Below are 19597 nucleotides of genomic sequence, written 5' to 3'. Positions count from 1 at the left end.
TGATTTATTGCATCTTCTTGTGATACATCTTGGCTGGCCAGCTTCAGAAATATTGAAAAAGTGTCAGGATATAGGGCCAAATGAACCAACCATTGGTATTATTTAGAATGACAGTTTCTCTTCCTATTGCAATCTGAATGAATTTGTTAGATTTTCTCTCTGCTCCATTTGTCAAGAAACAACATGAATGGCAGCTTTGATTTCCCTTCCTGCCCTTAGAAAGTAATTGTGATAGCTGTCTTTCAGAGATTCAAAGGGAGCAAACATTTTGAAGGATTTTTCACTCACATTTCATGCTTATAATCTATGAATAGATCTGGGACTATGGTAGATTTTTCATTGTATTCTGCTGCTTTGTACTTTTCTTGCATTTCAATACTTTGAAAGCTTTGGTAAGTGAAAGATGGTACATTTTACAATTGCAGAGACACTCAGCTAGAAATACAGGATCTCATTTATTTTAAAAACACCCATCCCTTGCAAATTATTCTTCTTCCAAGTGCCTCTGTGTGTTAACTGTGGAAAATCTTACCATAATATGATGTAATTCAAAAAGCTTCCATGAAATTTTGCTTAAAAAGATATTCTTTTACTAAGGTTGTCTTCTCCTAGTTACCAAATTTATAGAAAGTCAGGTTCCAAACTGCAAATGGTCTTGACTAGGATATTTGATTATAGGACTGCTGTCTGAATTTTGTAGCTACATTTTTTTCTCCACAAAGGACTAAAATCCTAAGTCCCTTTTGTATGAGTTGATAAGTTAGTAGGACATGTCTGTGATTAAAACTGCTAATAGTCAGAATTTCTGTTCTAAGAGAATATATAAGATAAAAAAATGCCACTCAGTATCAGAATTAAAAGAATAAAAACTGTTTTACTTTCCAGAAATAGAAATAAAATTAATTGCTAAGAAGTAATTGGAATCTGATTGAAACAGAAGCTATTTAGGGTATGAAGAGACGTTTGGTGATTATCTTGTCCAGGTTCCTACTGAAAGCAGATCGACTTAGAAGTGGTTATTCAGGCCTTTGTTCTATCTGTGCTATTTGTTGGTTATCACAACAGTTAATTTTTTTCATGATGTATTGAGCAGGAATTTCCTGTATCCTAGCTGGTACCTGTTGCTTCTTTTGCTTTTTACCTGAGCAGAAGCTCTTTTACTCAGCACCACCACTGCCTCTGAGTCCTGTCTCTGAACTCATTCTGTCCACCAACCCTACTGGCAGGTGGCTCTCATCCAAATGCCCACCTCCTACAGCCACCTCCAAACATGTGGGTCTCTACCAGGTGTGCTAGCACATGCTAACCATCATTGTTAGTCAGCGTTTTCCTCACAACTGGCCTTTAGGGATACTATAAACCCTTTTGCTGCAGCCAGTACCACCAATCCAGTCCTAAGTATGGTGCAGAGAGCATGGCTTTTTTGTCTTTCTCACCCTACTTGTTCTAAGGATGTTGTGGAAGACCACGTCATAGGCTGCATTCAGTCATGATAAAAAAAACAACGCTACTCATTCCTTGTTCACTAAACCAATCTTGTCTTTGTAGCTCTTAGGGCCAAATAAGTCCTGGCCTTGGCAAATCCATTCTGGCTATTCTCAGGCACCTTATTTTTTTTGTTCATCTTGAAGGTGGATGTGATATTTATCTTTTCCAGAAATCTTAGTTTTGGAAGCCCACAATACATTCTATGTCACTGTGAAGTCCTCCCACTTGACTTATGTAGGATCAAACCATAGATGCTGAGATCTGCCACAATGTGTCTACTTGATATAATTGAAATCTTCCATAGCAAAGCACATATAGTTTTTAATATAAGAAATTACAAGTTTACAGTCTGCCTGCTGGTTGTTAGATAGCAAAGACTTTGAGCTGTATTGTTCAATGGCCACTCAGTCAGCAATTCAACATCTCTTTTCTGTTTTTCCCCTTGTTTGTCCTACAGTACTCTCTTCTGGGATTAAATTTCTAGTAAACTAGGAGAAACTGTGCAAAACGAAGGACAGTTAATTTAAGGTTACTTGAAAGCTCTCTTAAAAATAGTTGTTAAAATGTAACATGGAAGTGCTGTCTTAAGAGACAAATCACAGGGGATTGTAAAATATGATATGTCTTTGAGCGCTATGATAAACGGACTGTACAGTTTTGTTACAGTGCAAATTTTTGTGGTGATAAATCTACTTGGGACAGCTATGCTCTAAGGAGGAAAAGAGGCTGAAGGCAGGTTCAGTCTGGCAAAGCTGGAGGAGCTGCTAATAGCCTGCACATACCTAAAAGGCATTACAGCCTAAAATAGAGGCCAAGTGATTGGTATGTCTCACAAGTATACAGTCGAGCACAACAGTAGACACAAAGTGCAACAAAATTAAATTCTTTGAGAGCATATCAGGAAAATTTGATTGGTGAGATGTCAGTAAACTGTGGGAAAACTCCCATGTGAATGTGACAGTCTATTGACTGGGACTGTGAAAATTGCTTTAACTAAAATATGAATAAATGTTATCAGTCCTCTATGAGCAGAGAAAGGGAATGCTTTTATGAGAATTTACCTTTCTAGAATCTATGTGTTGTAACATACTCTGTAGAGTTCTGTTGAAATCCCTGAGGAAGAGTTGCCACTGATTTCAATCGTTGCAGATCGTGACCTTGGTGCTAATAGAAACCATGTTTCTTGGTCATTTGTCTAGGAGCAAACATGACAGTGCACACAGAATGGATATACCAGTGCAAACACCACAGACAAATAGGTATCCAGTTCTCCTTTATTTGTGTACAGCGAGTACAGAGATATGACTGTAGGTTTATAGGCAGAGTTAACTAATTTTACTGAGATGGGGGAGATTTATACTGCTCCACCCAGTTGGATACTATAGATTTGTGTAGTTTTTCATTCCTATCAAAAAGTTGTGTTTTATATTTGAAAATACATGTAATGTAATTTGATTTTCTTCAGGTTTATTTTTTAATTTCTGTCTTGCAGATATCTCACTTATGGAGGCCTCACGTGTGTGTGGAACTAATCTCATTCTTGCACAGATTGTTGCCCTTCTGCTGAAGAGGTTTCACCACATTAGGCGAGACTGGAGAGGAACTCTATCAAATGTGCTTCTTCCAGTCCTCTTTGTTGCACTGGCAATGGCCTTGTTTAGTGTGAAGCCTCTGGCTGTTGATTATCCTTCTCTCAAGCTGACACCAAGACTTTACAAGAATGCAGAATCCTTCTTTAGGTAAAGAACTCACTGATCATCAATATCCAGGCTTCTGGAACCTTTATCCTTGAGTTCCCATATTTTTATGGGTATTTGTATTCTTCAAATAATGATAAATTCATTTGTGTTTTTTGCTTGTTCGTTAATTTTACAATAGCTGTTTATTTTTCAGTTGTTTATTACATTTTTTAGATTATTATGAGGGGGACTTATGAGAGAAACAAAAAAGTAGAAGGGCATTATATGAAGTATTTGCTGGAGGAAAGACACAAACTTTGGAATAGTTTGCGTTCAATACACACTGCATATATGTAAATGTTTAAGTGCATTTTAAAAAGTCTTTGCATGCTTCAGCGTACTTAATTGATTAGATCAGTATTTTTCTGAAAAAGTTCTCAGGTTAGACAGTACCACACAGTACTAAGGAAGTTTGTGCCCTTCTAGCTGAACCTCTAGTTTTTGTATTTTTAGCTTTGAAGCCATCTAAAGTATTATTTCTCTACAATATCTATAGCTTATAGTAGACTTACTCTGTATTACCTGTAAATCAGACAGAGTTTTATCTATTGGACAAATATCCAGATATATTAATAAGATAATATGATGATGTTGAATTTATAGATGAAACACAAAACACTTATAACATGTCTGTAATGAGAAGAATGCTTGTGGGGAGAAGTTTAGATTTGTTTAGGGGTAATTGCATTGAATTTTCTTTACAAGTTCAGATGTAGGTTTTGAAATTTCTTGTTTTGTATGTTTCTTATGCAGAGATTTGTTAGTTCTTTCATTTTGTAGAAAACATGTAGAACTGTGAAGCTGACAGTTACTAGAAGTAGACAAATTAACGTTTGTGTTTCTTTCCTCAATCCACCCCTTTACCATTTGGTCCACTTTGAACAGCTCTGGAGATGATAATCTAGGAAACCTTTCTGAGATTCTACTGAGATATTTCTTTGACTGGGACTTCACATGCATGCATTCAAAACAAGGGTAATTGAATAATGTAACTACTGTAACATGTTCTATATTGATTTAACACTTGCTGCTAACTTGAAATGGAGATGCAGATAGTAGTGAGGAAATCAATAAATCTAGCATAATTATATTTTCTTTGAAATTTTAACAGAAAAAATTAATTAGCCTTATGTGGGATCTCAGAAAAAATTTGCTGATTGCATATAGCTAAACAAAAGAGAAAATAGAAGCATAGATAAAAACAAAAGATGTAAAGAAGCAGTGAATTTAGTATTTTTTTCTTTTTAGTGTGAACTGTCTCAGCCTTCTCTCAGCAGTCATAGAATAGTGTAGCTTGGAATGGACCTTAAAGGTCATCTAGTTCCAACTCCCTGCCATGGGCAGGGCTGCCACCCGCCAGCTCAGGCTGCCCAGGGTCCCAACCAATCTGGCCCATCCCCTCCAGGGATGGGGTACCCACAGCTTCTCTGGGCAGCCTGTGCCAGTGCCTCGCTACACTCTGAGTAAAGAATTTCCTAGCATCTAACCTAAATCTCTGCTCTTATAGTTTAAAGCCATTACCCCTTGTTCTGTCACTCAGACTGTGTAAAATGTCATCTTTGTTGTTAGCTTCCTCAGTACTAGAAGGTTGATGAGGTATTCCTGGAGCCTTTTCTTCAACAATAATCTCAGCTTGGAGGTCCATCTCTCTCAGTCTTTCTTCATTGTGCTCCAGCCCTCTGAATGTGATGCTGTTAAATCTGCTTTGACTAAGGAGCTAGTATCCAGATAGAATATGTGTAAACAGGCTTACTTGTTAAAGGTCTGATTCAAATCCCTTAGATATCAGTGACAGATTTCTCATTAATTTCAGGAGGATTTTGAATAAGTCTCTTGACTTGTGTGAATGTGGGTTAGACAATAATTATTATGGTGTCTGTTAGGAAGAGTTCCAGATGTTCTGCATTCCTAACTTTAGACAGTAACTATTTTTACTTACCTTACTGATGCAAACACAAAGCATGCAAATTCTTTGTTGCTTTACTGACATAAATATTTGTTGTGAATCCCCTTTAAACTCAAATAAACAAAACCTGATATTCAGCTGCTGCTATGGTAAAACACTAGGAAGGTTCGCAAGATACTAGATTTAGTTATTTCCGAGTTTCTTCTATAATATATTACTTTCTCTTGATGGTTGTTTATATAATTATGTTTATTCCCATTAGAAAAAATAATTCATGCTGGCAGGTGGAATCAGATTCACTCCTGAATTCATGTGGATGCATGTCTGAAAAGGAGGTATGTATATCTCTGTGTATGTATTTATGTAAAAAAATTTTGTGTGTTATATGCAATACCTGAACTATTCTTTTTGAAGGGGCAGGGGAATAGCTGAGGAGGTAAAATCTTAGAACGCCGACCTTTTTTTTCCTGATCAGATATTGCTTTATCTCATCTAGTAATTGGCTTATGTATTCTGAGGTATTCAGAGAAAAAGCCTGCACAATTTTGTTACGTATCTAAGTGCGTGTATTTGTGTATAGTAGAAATGTCTGTAGATTGAAATAGCAGGAATCAAAGATAGGTGAACTCTTCTCAGCAGATGCAGCTTGGCTTCAAACATGATATAAGACTTTGCTTACAAAACAGTCATGCAGAATAAAGTTAAAACATTACACTTGATTCCCTGAAAAACTACCTGCTCTAAAATGGAAAGGGCAGATTTTTCTAGCTGTTAGACTCTACCAGGGAATCTGTGATTGACTAGCATTTAATTGTTAGAGTTTATTTTTGTTTTGAACTGTATATGTGAAAATAAAATAGCTTTTCAGGGAAGAATTTTGGAAAAGTTAATGAATTTCTAATCTTTTTCTCTAGTGATTTTTTCAGTTGAATTGTTCTGATACTGAGAAATAAACTGGGATGTGAAACTGTGTATGCACTAAGTTATTTGCCTTGATGGGACCATTTCATCAATTATTTACATCCTTATGAAGGAGATAAATTTATTGGAGAGAGAGTTGCATCTGAAATTTTAGGGAAATTGGAAGGGGGAACTAATTTTTGACTTTACAGGGCAAGGAGCACCTTTTCCTCTAATACTGTAGAACGATACTGAGAATAAAACAAGCTTAAATAAAAAGGTGGGGACTCCGTGTCAGGGAGAGACCCACTAACTGGAACTTCAAAGGTAATTTGTCAGTGGAGGCAGAAATTTTACCTGGAGCTATGGAAAGCTAGAATATCTGGTACTGATTTATAACCATGTAGGGTCAAGATGTCAAATAAGCATGGCAAATTTTCAGATTTTATGTATTATATACTTTATGAGGTTTCTCAAGTATCACATCATAATAACTGTGAGAATATCCAATTGAATTGCTAGAAAACACCTTCCTTTTTTCCCCCACTACTATCCCTCAGTGCATGAATCAGAATTTTTGTTTTCATCCTATATTCTATTTGTGCCTTTTGTGTTTATTTTCAGGCACAAAAGTGAATAGAAGTCTTGTTGTCTTTTTCATTGCTGTAATCCTGTCTAAATTTATATTTAAGTTTTGATGTTTTCAAAACAAAACTGACAGGGTTGCAAGGGAAATCAAAGGTGGTACTCGTATGTAGGTGACAGTTACAATTATTTGAGATGCTTTATAAAAATGAAACCATACATAATTTATTCAAAAGTTATTGAAGCTAAAAAAAGTTAAACTCAGTTGACAAGCAATGCTGCAAAAACAGTGTACAAATTTGGAAAAAAAAAGGCTAAATTTAGTGATGCTGATTTTTAAATGATTTTTTAAAGGCCATTTGAGTTATTTTCTGTATACTGTTTTCCAGATGTGTCCAAGTTTCAATACCTCTGTTCCCTATGTGAAAAATAAGAGAGGACATATTTTATACAATCTCTCAGGGTTGATTGTGGAAGAATATTTAGTGAGGCCTTCCAACAAAGAAAGGTAACCTAATTCTAAAATGACAAAGCAGTTTATCCTTTGTGTATTAAAAAAACAAACAAACAAACAATAGTAATTCTTTCTGATCCAAAGCACAGGACTGTTTAAGGGGGCAGTTGTCTTTATCTATTGTTTTTTGTTAAGGTGAATAGCCTTGTATAAAGGTGACATGGAACTCCCTGTATAGCAGTTTCTCCGAGATTCCTCCAGCAGTTGTCACTGGCTCTTTCCACACAGTAATTTCAGTTGAAAAATAATGTGCTAATTTAAATATTACCACTTTATCATTGCAAAAAATGACTGCTAAGGAAGATGGAGTTTAAGCTAGGTAACTTTCTATCACCTTTTTGTCTGTTACCAGATATGGTGGTTGGTCTTTTGGTGGGAAGAAAGCTTCTGAATATCAAGAACAAAAATGGAGTAATATGAAATATAAGCCTCTGGTTAAGGTAAGGATTGCACATGTGCACACAGATATTCATTTCTTGCTTCTTTAGGGTCCAGACTTCACTGCACTTGGCAAATAATAAATCATTATATAAAATTCTTGTATTTATAAATTGGTCTCTGTCTGTAATTCTTGAAAATTTCCCATGTTCTGAAAAGTGGTTTTAAATGAGTCAAATGATAAGCCTTCTGTTGTTTATCCCATGAACCTATTTCAGAGTCTAACTGAGCTCATCTTTAAAACTATTTTTTTAGGTAGCAAGTGCAAATATCATTTTATATTCATTTGTACTCTGTAAAGTCAATGTCTGTCTGAACCTTTCTTTATTTTTGGCTTAAAGCTTGCTTTCCAAGGCATTTCTTGCAATAAGGCTCTGTCTTATTCAGGAGGCAAGTGGTGGGTGTTGCTGTGTGGCAGTCAACATCACTCTGTGGACAACTTTACATTTGAAAGCATTTCTTTGAAACTGCATTCTGAACAGAGTGTTCAGAAGAACTTACTAGCAGAAGCTCTGGCCTATGACCAAATAACTCCAGTTTGGCATGGGAGACTGGGGAATGATATCATCGTATCCTGTGAAAAACAGGATGCACGTAGGCCCTCCCTGCTCCCTCTCATCTGCTGGCAAGACCTGGAAGTTGGGAACAAAGGAGTTTCTGCTGACCCAAAGCCAGAAGCTGCCACTCCAGAGAGAGCTGACTCAATGATTTTGGATTTGAGCTGTCACTCCAAAGAAAGCTGACTCAACCACTGTGGACTTATTTATAACTTGGTACAGTCGTTGTCATCATCCTCAACTAAACAACAACCTCAAACACTACTGACAATCAAAATCTAAACTATAAGCAGTGCTGGAATTCTGGTGGTGACTGTCTCTCTCTTGCTTCCTATAAGGACTCATTGCTTTTATTTTCTATCTTTTCTATTGCCCATCTTCCCTTCCCCATATCCCTAAACAACTAGGATTTGTAATAAATTGGTCGTGCTACCTTTTGATCCATTATGTCTTAATCTCTCCATCTGGATATGCATATATTAAAATATCCTCTCCCTCCTATAAATTGGAGCGAGACAGTGCCTGAATTGGGGAAGAAAGTATCAACTGAATGTCTCAGAAATTTTTTATTGATCTTGTACCATTTTTGCAATAAATATATTTTTTCTTTGCTACGTTTTTCTCTCTTTTTTCTTTCACATTTTTTTTCCACTCCCACTCTTTGTTTTATAAAAATAAAGATTTAGGTTCTGGGAGTAGTTACTTCTACATAACAAGTGGAAATTAATTTTGCATAACTACCCTGCAACTTCCCATTTTTATCCCAGAGGAACTTGCACCTTGATGAAATTGGTTGAGCTGCGAAATCTGGGTATCCTCTGACAGTGGACTGTACTGTCTTGCAGTTCTGCAGAGAGCTACCCTTGAGAGCCCGGAACAGAAAGATCTTTCTAAACGCAGTTGAAGTCAGGAGCTTTTTCTGGAGGACTTCTTGTATACACTGGAAAGATGTAACTTGGATTGGGATCCAGAGGCCAATGGGGAATTTTCAGAACAAAATATTTTTTTTCCTCTTGGGAATGTTTTGCGACGTTCTTTTGAGGACCACTCTAATGTAAGACCAGTAAGGAGGAGAACAGTTTCGAAGAATCTTAGTAACCTCTTTTTATGCAAGGAGAAGATTTCTTATTAGAGGAAGCTGTGAAACTTAACTTTCTGGATTCCAAATTGGAGTATGAGAGAAAGATCTTTGTCTTGAAAATGTTTTGGTCTTGCCACTAGATGCAATTTTCTCTTACAAATGAAGAAGAAAAACAAAAGCGTAGTTAAGCTCTATCTCAAATTCCCTTTTGCTACAAAGTGCAGTTAAAACAGTATGTAGTGACTGCAATGCCCTTTCATTGTACTTTTGTTTGAAAATATTAAATATAAACACTCTGCCTTATAAATATTTTCATTTAGGTCATTTGTAATCTCTTTTACCTCCAGATTTCTTATACCTATGAACTCCAGTTCCATAAATCCTTACTTAGTAATTTGAAGTAAGATGTGTTCTTCTGACTGCTGTTTTCATCCTCTGTATCTTCATAGCTTTAAAACTACTGTTTTGACATACAAGCACTGTGGTTTTTGTCAGGCTCCTTTATTTATTTATTTATTTATTTATTCATTCATTCATTCATTCATTCATTCAATGTCTTATGCATAAAGCTCCACCTGGTATTGACAAAAGAATAAATTACAATTCTATGTTTGTGAGTAAGCTTCATATTTCAAAGCCAAAGAAAATATTGGAGTGGATTTATAAAGGGCACTGTGTTATCTAAAATACCTCCTGGAAGTGGCTTTCAAGTGATACAGTGTCAAATTATTGAATTAACCTTTCAATAATTAATGGCCAGACTTTTACTTTGACCTTTCAGGCTTGTTCATGAGACAGTGAATGTACCATTTACATAGCTTCATATGAAATAAAATGAGAAATTTGCATTTGAAGAGACTTACTGTTTGTTTCTTTTCATTTTAGAAAACTTTGGAATCTTTCTGTTATTCCCCATTCCATTAGTCAACTTATTTTTCCTGTTCAAATTAAAAATACCTATTCAAATTCTGAAATAATTTTTACCAACAGCGAATGTGTATGTGTTCAGAGATAACATGGAAAAATAACATGGTGACCTGCAAACAGTCTAGGAGACTCCTAGAGTCCATTGGTGACTACTTTCTGGTTCAGGTACTGAACATGCCTGGACCACAAGTGAAGCATTGCTGGACCTGTTACAGTTTGACAGCATGGTATAGGGTAGGGAGGGAACTAAATGGGAGGACTTGAGCGTTTCAGACCTTGCCTCATAGCTGAATACAGAGGGGAGATCCAAGCAAGTAGATAGTAAGGAAAATTAATTCAGAAGGAAAGAACTATTAGGAGAGAGAAATAGAACTGAAGGGTAGATAGCCTGCACTAGGAAGCATGGAGAAGAACATGGCAGAAAAGCCAAAGTCTGGATCCTAGTGTCCAGGTAAGGATTGTGATGGATTCTAGAAGGGAAAAATACACTATTATCTGCAACTAATTTGGGGGAAAGAAAAAATTAAAATAAAAAAGGCAGATATATGTGGAAGAGGACTAGATAAAAACAGCATCTTGAGTAATGAAAAAGTATTATTCATGGAAGTTTCCAAGACATAACTGTAATTTCAGAACAGGTTTAGGAAAAATGAAATCTTGGAAGGTGAAGTTAAGGCAAGAGAGACCTACATTAAAAAACATGCACTTTGACATACAACTCATAGTCCAGAGACAAAGTGAGAACCGCCAAGTGACAACCTGAGATGAACAAAATGCATATTAGCAAATAATTGATAGCAAATAGAAAAAGGATAAGAGTTTGTCAACTGCATAAAAAAAAAGGGAGATGAAAGCTTGATATCCAGTGAGGAATGGACAGTAATTGAAGATGATTTTAAATGTGCTTCCAAAACTGAGAACAAACATGCTTTGTTTTCTCTGATCTAGTTTTTGGTATGGATAATGTAGGATTAAAGGCACTTTGATTAACAGTTAAGGAGGCATAGAAATGAAATTGATTTCCAAAGGAAAAGGAAAATTTAGACCTCCACGTACTCAGTTTTGGGACATAATTAGCCTATCGGCATTGATTCTTGCACATGGAATCCTAGGAGAATATGCATTTTGAGTATATTAATCAAGTTGGGTCAGTTCTGTCTGATTTAAAGATAAAGTGTATGTTACATCAAAAATGCTTCCCTATGGTCCTCAGACTCAAATCGCAGGTGTTACTTTGATAAGTCTTTTTGGAATGTCAATAATTAACATGCTTCACTTACAACACTATTTCTCTTCATCTTTTCTGTTTTTGTTTAAATTGGAATATATTGCTTTTACATTGCAATCCTGTATTATTTGCTCAACCAAACGTTTGTGAAGTAAAAAAGTGTTTCATTAAACCAGAGAATCTCAGTTAATTATTCTGTTTGCAATTTCAACAGTAGTAAACAACCTGCTGCATTGTGTTGAAAGACCGGTACAAATAAAGCAATTCTGTTCTGCCTAGGCCATCTTCTTCTGTAAATAAATGCATTAAAAGGAGAATTCATCTTCAATATCTTCATGCAATTCTTTAAATTACGGGTGTTTTCAGATCAGTGTTCAGACTCTTTTGATTTTTGATTCACAATTTCCATTCTCTCTTTCAGGTGTGGTATAACCAAAAAGGTTTCCATTCACTGCCATCCTACCTAAATGAACTCAATAACTTCATTCTGTGGCTGAATTTGCCCCCAGCTGTGGATTGGAGACAGTATGGTAATATTTCTTCAATTGTCTGTTAATATCTGTTATGGTTTTATGATTTTTGTTATCAGTATTCCACATCATAACATCATGTAGTATATTGGCAGTTGAAGAGTTAATGCTGCATTTCCATGGATTGTCAATAATTCAAGGTACCTGGTTCTCAGAAAGAGCCAACTACGGATCCCAGAAGACTTCACTGTACTGTCTCTGTTTTCCATTCAAAGGGAAAGACAAAATTGTTTGGGGGTCATGAGGCTACCCCTTCTTTTTCCACTCATTTCTGTGGTGTGTGCTCCTTAGCTTTCTCGCCTTCAGCATTAGAGTAAGGCCTTTTGAACAATCTCTCTCTCATTTTATTTATTAGCTTCAATTTCACCTTTATTGTATTACATGGTGTTATCTCACATTCCACTGTCGTATATATAGTAAATTATTTTCCTCTGTTAGCTCACTGCCACTGTTTTGTTTTTAGGCACATCTCTCTACCTTTTATCTTTTTCTCCCTTCCTCATCTCCTGCTGCTTGGGTCCATGGGTCTCCCTAACCTGTTATTCATAGAACCAGGCTGAACCAGGCCAGTTGACAATATCTTTTGAAAAAATAATTTTTAAATAAAATAAGTTTCAGTATGAAGGATTGACATGGTATCAAGTCAGATTCCAGAGTGACAGGCTTCATAGGATATTTTGGAAATGAAATAGCATGTTTATCTGTGTGAAGAATGTTGTGTGCAAGGAGGTAACATTTGAATTGTACTGTCTCATCCATACACATTTTTTAAGGATATTCCTATGGACTAAGTGTAAATTGGCTTGCTATAATAGGGATGCTTATTCTCTGGGAAAATAGGGCTTGCTTAAACAGAATGTTTAATGTGCAAGAACATGAATTTATAACTTATTTATTAATTTAATTTTATTAAGTGAATACTTAAAGTAAACCCAGTGCATCTACTGAATTCACACTGTAGTGTAACGTAGTGAATTCTTAGTACGTTGAAATCTGAGTTTGTTAGTTCAGACTAAATGTTGTTCATTCTGGTTCCTTTCATTAGCAGAGGTTCTGCTAACGAGGAATTAATTTGAAAAATAGCTTATGAACACTTTTTAAGTGTACAAATCTGAAATGATGCTCAGAGCTTCCATTGCTTTTTTCTAATATTCCTAAAGCATCTTTCTTTTCTTTCTTACTGACTTTTCCTCGAGGAGGCAGTATTATTTTTCATATCTGGCATTCATGTTGATGTGTGTATTTCACTTTTCATATGAAAATAAAGGAATTTTATTTTTTAAGTTCAATTTGGAGACTTTCAAGCTGGGTTTCTGTCCTTTTTAAGTGGAGGAGAAAAGAGGGGAAGATTTCTGTATTGGTTTGATTCTTTGTGACTTCATATTTGTAATAAAGAAAGAAGAGGAAAATTAGTGAAAAGGAAAGGGGATCTTGGGTGGTATAAAATAGAAATTCATTAGGAAATGTTTTCAAAATGGCAGGTGAAAAAAAAAGTTAGCTTTAAGGATGGCTGGAGTTTTATTTTTTTCTAAATGGATTATGAGGAAAATAAAAAAAAGGCCAATATATTTCTGAAGAAAGTTTAGGTTTAGGTGAAATAAAGTATTTTAATGAGAACTTTTAATGAAAAATAATTTTTAATCAAGTTATCCTGCACTTTATAAATACTGTTGAAACTGATTTGTTTTCTGTAGCAGTACACATCGCATTTGGTAACTTAAACATATAAGTACCCTTACTTTTGTATCTGTTTGTGGAGATTAAAGTTTATTAAAAACTACTCTGAAGGAACTTGTTAGGATGCTGCAGATGTGCAGCTGTATAATACTGACTTGCACTGATGACATATTTTTTCATAGAGTAGCTTCTTCCTGTCAACAGAGCCAGTGCTTACTTGTAAGCGACATAAAAATTATTTGATCCTTGAAAAGAGAGTTTGAGGACACAGTCTTTACTTCTTTCAACAAAAGATTTCTTGCTTTGCTGCAAAAATGACTTCAGTAGGATAGGTCATTACAATGCATGCAGGGAGCAGAAACTGCTATGATACTGAAACAACCTTGAACATCCTTGACATTCTTTTAATATGCATACTTCAGCCATTGAGAAAGCCTAGAAAAACTTTCTGGTAATGAAACTCTTTTCTACCATGTGGCTTTTCCTTTATACAAATGGAATTTCACCCAGTGCTTGTATCCAGTGGAAAAAGCAGTTTTCTATATCTCTGTCAGGTTTTACATCACAACAAATAGCAGCTATTAATTAAGAAATCAGTGGTATAAAACAAACTAAAATTTTGAACAGGTAAAAGACATGAAAGACGTCTACATTTAGCACCTTCATTTATTAGCAGTGAATCAAAACTGTGTTAGCCTGATTTTGAGGCCATTTGGGCCTAATTGCACAGCTTTTACTTGTATCTGAAAACTCTTCATCTTGCAGTAGTTACATATGTGAATTAATCATCATTCTATGTGATTTAAACATCACAGTATCTTAGTGATCTTTTAACTATGTTGTCTTTAAAATGAGGAATGAAAAGTTAATGGGGCAAAAAATAAAAGCATTTATGTACTTAATCAGATTGCACCTATTACTGAAATTGAGACAACCTTTATATTTATACAACTTGATGCTAACAAAATATGACAAAGTGTATTCAAATAAGTGGCAATGCATAGATTTCATCTGAGACAACCACTCATTTATTTCCTTGCCAAAGATATTATAGTTATGTTAGGATAGATTTCTTTTTTTATAATTGAGAACATGCCAAATTTATTTTGAAGACATCTTCATCCAATATTTTTTAAGAATTTCTGGTTTTATTTATAGTACAGCAGTCTCATTTGCAGTACAGATCCTACAGCAAAACATGACACTGTTGAACCTACTTCTGCAGTTCAGAGTGCAGAAAAGCAACTAGTACTAATGTTTATTTATTAGATCCAGACTCTGGATATTACTCAATGGGATACAGTATTTGGTTTGACAGTTTGGTGATTGAGCTCTTTCTGTTGTTAATTAAGTATTTAGCCTTTTCATTCATCTCTTATAATGAGATTTCATAGAGAAAAGAGTCCCTTATAGGTGCAAACAGTGATCTCTTGCTAATGATGGGAATAAGGTAGATGAGGCCAGTGTTCAAGACACTGATTCAGCTCAAAACTAGTAAAAATTTCCCCCAACCTCTTCCAACATTACTCATTATGGCACAGACAAGAGATGTACAATCAAATAGAAACTAATATTTTAGTTTATGAATCTGAAATACAACTGAAAAGAGAGCTGTTTGATATTATTTAAGAATGTAACATTTTAACTCTTTTTGTCAAGAGCCTGGTTAGTTTCCAGCATTAGTTCAGTTTATTTTTCTTTAGTAAAAATGTTTTAGACGTTCTACTCTTTTGCTTTAGAAATGATATTTTGGTTAAGCTGGGGAATAGAAAAAAAAATAAATTTCACAATATTTTGAGACAATTTATTTTAATGTTCTTATATTGAAAATTATCATTTTTACAGCAAAAGGAATAAAAGAGAAGCAAATAGATTGTAGTAAGATTTTACAGCTGTCCTAAATATTCAGGTGACAGTTTATCAGAAAATAGAACAAGGATTAGTGAGGGAGAGCAACTAAGTTTTACGTCAGTCATAATTATGTTGATGTCTTTTCTGGATTACATACAGCAAATCTTCAATTTAATTTATAAGCTCAATTTTGTGTTTTAAACAGTTTAGAATCACAGAGAGATGAAAATTCCCACTGTTATCGAGTAAAGCGTAAGAAAAGGATACTTGCAAAATATGTCTTTGTATTTTTGTAATTTGTAAATAAAGGAGAGGTAATGCAGAACTGAATCCTGGTTCCAGACAGTGAAATTGTAAGTTGCAGGTCCAGAATCTGTTCAGTTCACCATGATAATCAAAGAGAGGTAGCAGAAAATGTAGCAAGTACATTTTGCTGCTTTGAAGCCACCTTTCTTCTAAGGACAGTGAAGATTTTGCAAGGTAAGAGTTTAAATGCACGATCAACCACCTTAGTCAAAGTGTGATGGCTGCAGTTCACTTTCTTTCAGTTCTTTGTCCCGTTCCTCATTTCATCCTGTTTTGCTTCTTTCTTTTTCTTTCAATACAGGTTTTCGTAAGTTTTGTTTCTACTTTGATGCTTCGCCTGAATTGTTTCAGAACTGCTTGTATCGCTGGAAATTGAAAAGGAAATGAACTGTTGTGAATTTCCAAATGCTGTATACTCTAGAACTTAGTCTTCATGAAGCATTTATTTTTCATAATTTTTCTTCTTTCAGGGATCACACTCTACAGTCAACCATACGGAGGAGCCTTGCTGGATGAGGACAAAATGTGAGCAAACTCTTAAAAAAATACATAACTGCTGCAATGAATACAGAACTGAAGCTGTTAATTTAATAAGCTTATTTGTTGCATGAAATAGGTATAACCTGATGGATTCAACTCAGTTCTACTGAGTCAAGCATTTTCTCTAGTTTTCTATTTATACGTTGTCCACTGTTTGCATCAAATAAGGGTGCATTGCTTTCTAGAGAAAAATATTGTATTTACCCTGACTGCAGTTTTGAGTGTATTCTGACATTCTCAGACAGGTTAAGTAAACTATTGTTCCTAATTTTAATGCTCTGTAAAGGTTGAAATATTTGCAAAAGCTCCACTTTATTACTGAAACATTTAAACACAGGCTGTGTTCTGTGACTCATGTATAGTTTTGTAACTCAGCCTGTGTGTAACTGAGCCTGTTCTTTAATGAGATGTTGACAATGTAGAAACGTGGTCTTTGCAAACAGGATTAAGGTTCTAATGTGAAGTGTTGTTTTGGTAGAGTTGGATTTGAAAATGATGGTTTTTTTTGCACTGTATTTTCATCAAACCATTGTGTTTTGTATCCTAGAATGGAAAATATTCGTCAGTGTGGGGTAGCACTCTGTATCATGCTGGGTTTCTCCATCCTCACCGCATCTATTGGCAGTGCCATAGTGAAAGACAGAGTATCTGGTACAAAACGCTTGCAACATATCACCGGCCTGGGTTACAAAACATACTGGCTTGCTAATTTCTGCTGTGATATGGTATGTATCCTGTAGGGGGAGGCATGTGCTTCGCTGTAAATTTTTAATTAGTTTGATATAAATGAGCAAAATTATGTCCATAAGATACATGAAAACAATTTGAATTGTGTAGAGCAACAACTTTTGGCTATCATGTTTAATATTGTGACACTGATGCTACTTCAGTACTGAGATAAAATTCTGTAAACCAGAGATTGCGTTATTCATTTTCCAAAGAGGAATTGTAAGGACCTGAAGTGTATGCTAGCTTTAGGCACCTGTACTGTTTCACAAATAAATGGATACAAGCTAATCAACCCAGACAGAGAGTATCTTCCACACAGCGGTTCATGGCAGGAGTTATTCTACTTTCAGTGCTTTGAGTTGCCACTGGCAAAAACCTTCAGAATATGGGAGAAGCCTGGAAATAATAGCCAGCCACATTAAAGGCTTAATTATGTTGTATGTTGGCAGATAATAAGAGCAGTATTCCCTCCTGATATCTTCTGTTTCTTGCAGGATAGACAGTAGAAGGTCTTATAAATGAATTCACTTTCACAGAGTGGTCTAGAGCAGAAATGGACAATTCTTTGTCCTGTAAATTTATTTTTCTCAAAGTATTTTCTATCTTTTTTTTTTTTTTACATTAGACACAGTGTTGTTTGTATGTGGATTATTAACAAACAGGAAAAACTCAAAATATTCTCTTTTAAAATACAAAGTTTACCCACCTAACCAAATGTAAAGATAGAAATGCTACTAATATCTGATTAACATTAATAATCAGATTAATGCCAACAAAGTTAAATAAAGTAGGAGTTTTTATGTACGTTCTTTAAGATTTTTCAGACCAATGAACAAAGGTGGTGAAATAGAACTAATGAACTTGTAGGTCCTAGTCACTGACTTCAACTATATAATGAAAGTCCTCTGGTTTCCCTTTGAGCACAGTTTCCACAAATGTTCTTCAAATATCTGTTTTTGAAAATGGCTCTTTAAAAAACAAAAGAAAAATATTCTCCATTTGTATGTATATATGTGTGTGTGTGTATGTGTATATATACACCACTAAAAGGCTGTTTCATAGTTCATCTGTAATAAAGCCTTGCTATAGTACCAGCTGAGTGTTGGGAAGGGATTTGGGATTAAGACATCTACTTATGTGAAAACTCCTGCTTCTAGAGAACTCAGGTGCTGCATGTTTATTGCTCATTTAGTAAATGTTTTTAGAAGAAAACTTTGAATGAGAAGATGTTTTGACTTAGGAGAGTTTTTTCAGAGGCAATAATGAGTAATTGGAATCATCTGGATTATTCAAAAGTAATGCAAAGATTCATGCCTCTAGAGGAGGGATAGAAATCTGCTACAGTTTGTTCAACCCACTAGAAGATCATGGAAGGAAGGTCTGGGGTTTAGCATAGGCAGCGCAAACATGAACTGGCCTTCTCAAGAACAAAGATTTTTTAGAATGCTCTTCATTGTCATTCAAACTTTTATAATTCTGAAACATTAGAGATTCACCCATCCATGCTTGAAATCGGGGTTTTCTCACTTGAGCAAGCGTGAAGTAAGAGCACATTTATCCAAAAGTTATTTACATGGTCAGTCAAACTTTGTATTCACTTTTCTGCCATGTCAGGTAAGAAGGCTTGGTTGAAAACTTGTTTCTTCATCATTCAGTTTCTCCTTGTGCAGCGAAGTCAGCTCCTTGTTATTTTCTGCCAACCTTTTCCTTTCAGAATGTTCTCACAAATTCAGCATTGTACTGCATGATCAATCATGATCTGGGAAAGAATGCACACTACTTTAAATGCTAATTGCGCTGCAGATCATCTAGGGACACTGAGCACCTGAATGTATGAACTGTCAAATCTGAAATCTCTCTACACATTTTAAGCATTTCAGACTCTGTCCTGCATTATTGGTAGCACAATCTTTACTAGACCTGCAGAGGTGTTTGATTTATGAAACTGCTGTCATTAGCTTGTTCCTAATATATTTATGCACAAGAGTAGTATTCATTAGAGTGTTCAACAAATAGGTGAAGTTTAAGTGCTTGAAAAATTACATGACAGATTGCAATGTTTTGTTAAGATTGTTTCACTAGAGAGGCAAAATACAGGAAATATTTTTGTAATATAATTGAACATTAAAAGTGTTTTTCCAGAAAAAGTAATCAAATATATTTATCAATTGAAATATTTTAGTCTCAGATGCTTTGTGACTTCTATGACATGTTTCTTAAATGGCTCCAGAATAACTGACTCTCAAATCTGTGGAGTAGTATTGTACAGTATTTATGTGTGCCACTGGTGGTGCCATAAAATAGACTGTGAACAAGATGAAAACATTGCTCAATTATCCTGCCTTTAAAAATGTCTGTCTTCCCAACAAGAAAGAAATGATGCCCTCTGGTTTCAGTGTGGACTGATTTGCATTGTGTTTCAGTATGAATGTCTCTTTTTAAATTAAGGATATTGTGCAACACCAAGTATCTAGCTAGAATAATCATCAGTTGCTTTTAATGCAGTTTCATCTCAGAATCTAAGCTATGTAGGCTTCTCCAAAAGCTATGTCTTCTCTTTATTTCCATGGAAACTACAAGAGATTAACACAGAGCACAACA

General features: G+C 35.2%; 1 protein-coding gene across 1 annotated transcript in view; it reads left to right on the top strand.

Annotated features, from left to right (window-relative positions):
* Nucleotides 1–19597, top strand: part of ABCA13 (ATP binding cassette subfamily A member 13) — a 161931-nt gene that overhangs the window by 99134 nt on the left and 43200 nt on the right. The window contains exons 42-51 of the mRNA XM_042839232.1: nt 2981–3227; nt 4113–4202; nt 5396–5468; nt 7008–7126; nt 7485–7572; nt 8973–9181; nt 9990–10011; nt 11785–11893; nt 16198–16252; nt 16815–16992. Coding sequence (XP_042695166.1) covers nt 2981–3227; nt 4113–4202; nt 5396–5468; nt 7008–7126; nt 7485–7572; nt 8973–9181; nt 9990–10011; nt 11785–11893; nt 16198–16252; nt 16815–16992 — 1190 coding nt within the window. The remainder of the gene's footprint in view (nt 1–2980; nt 3228–4112; nt 4203–5395; nt 5469–7007; nt 7127–7484; nt 7573–8972; nt 9182–9989; nt 10012–11784; nt 11894–16197; nt 16253–16814; nt 16993–19597) is intronic.

The sequence above is a fragment of the Centrocercus urophasianus genome, unplaced genomic scaffold (genome assembly GCF_019232065.1).
Source record: "Centrocercus urophasianus isolate 14NV4802_14NV808 unplaced genomic scaffold, USGS_Curo_1.0 seq_11, whole genome shotgun sequence".
Taxonomy (NCBI): Eukaryota; Metazoa; Chordata; class Aves; order Galliformes; family Phasianidae; genus Centrocercus; species Centrocercus urophasianus.
This window is presented reverse-complemented; position numbering and strand designations above follow the sequence as displayed.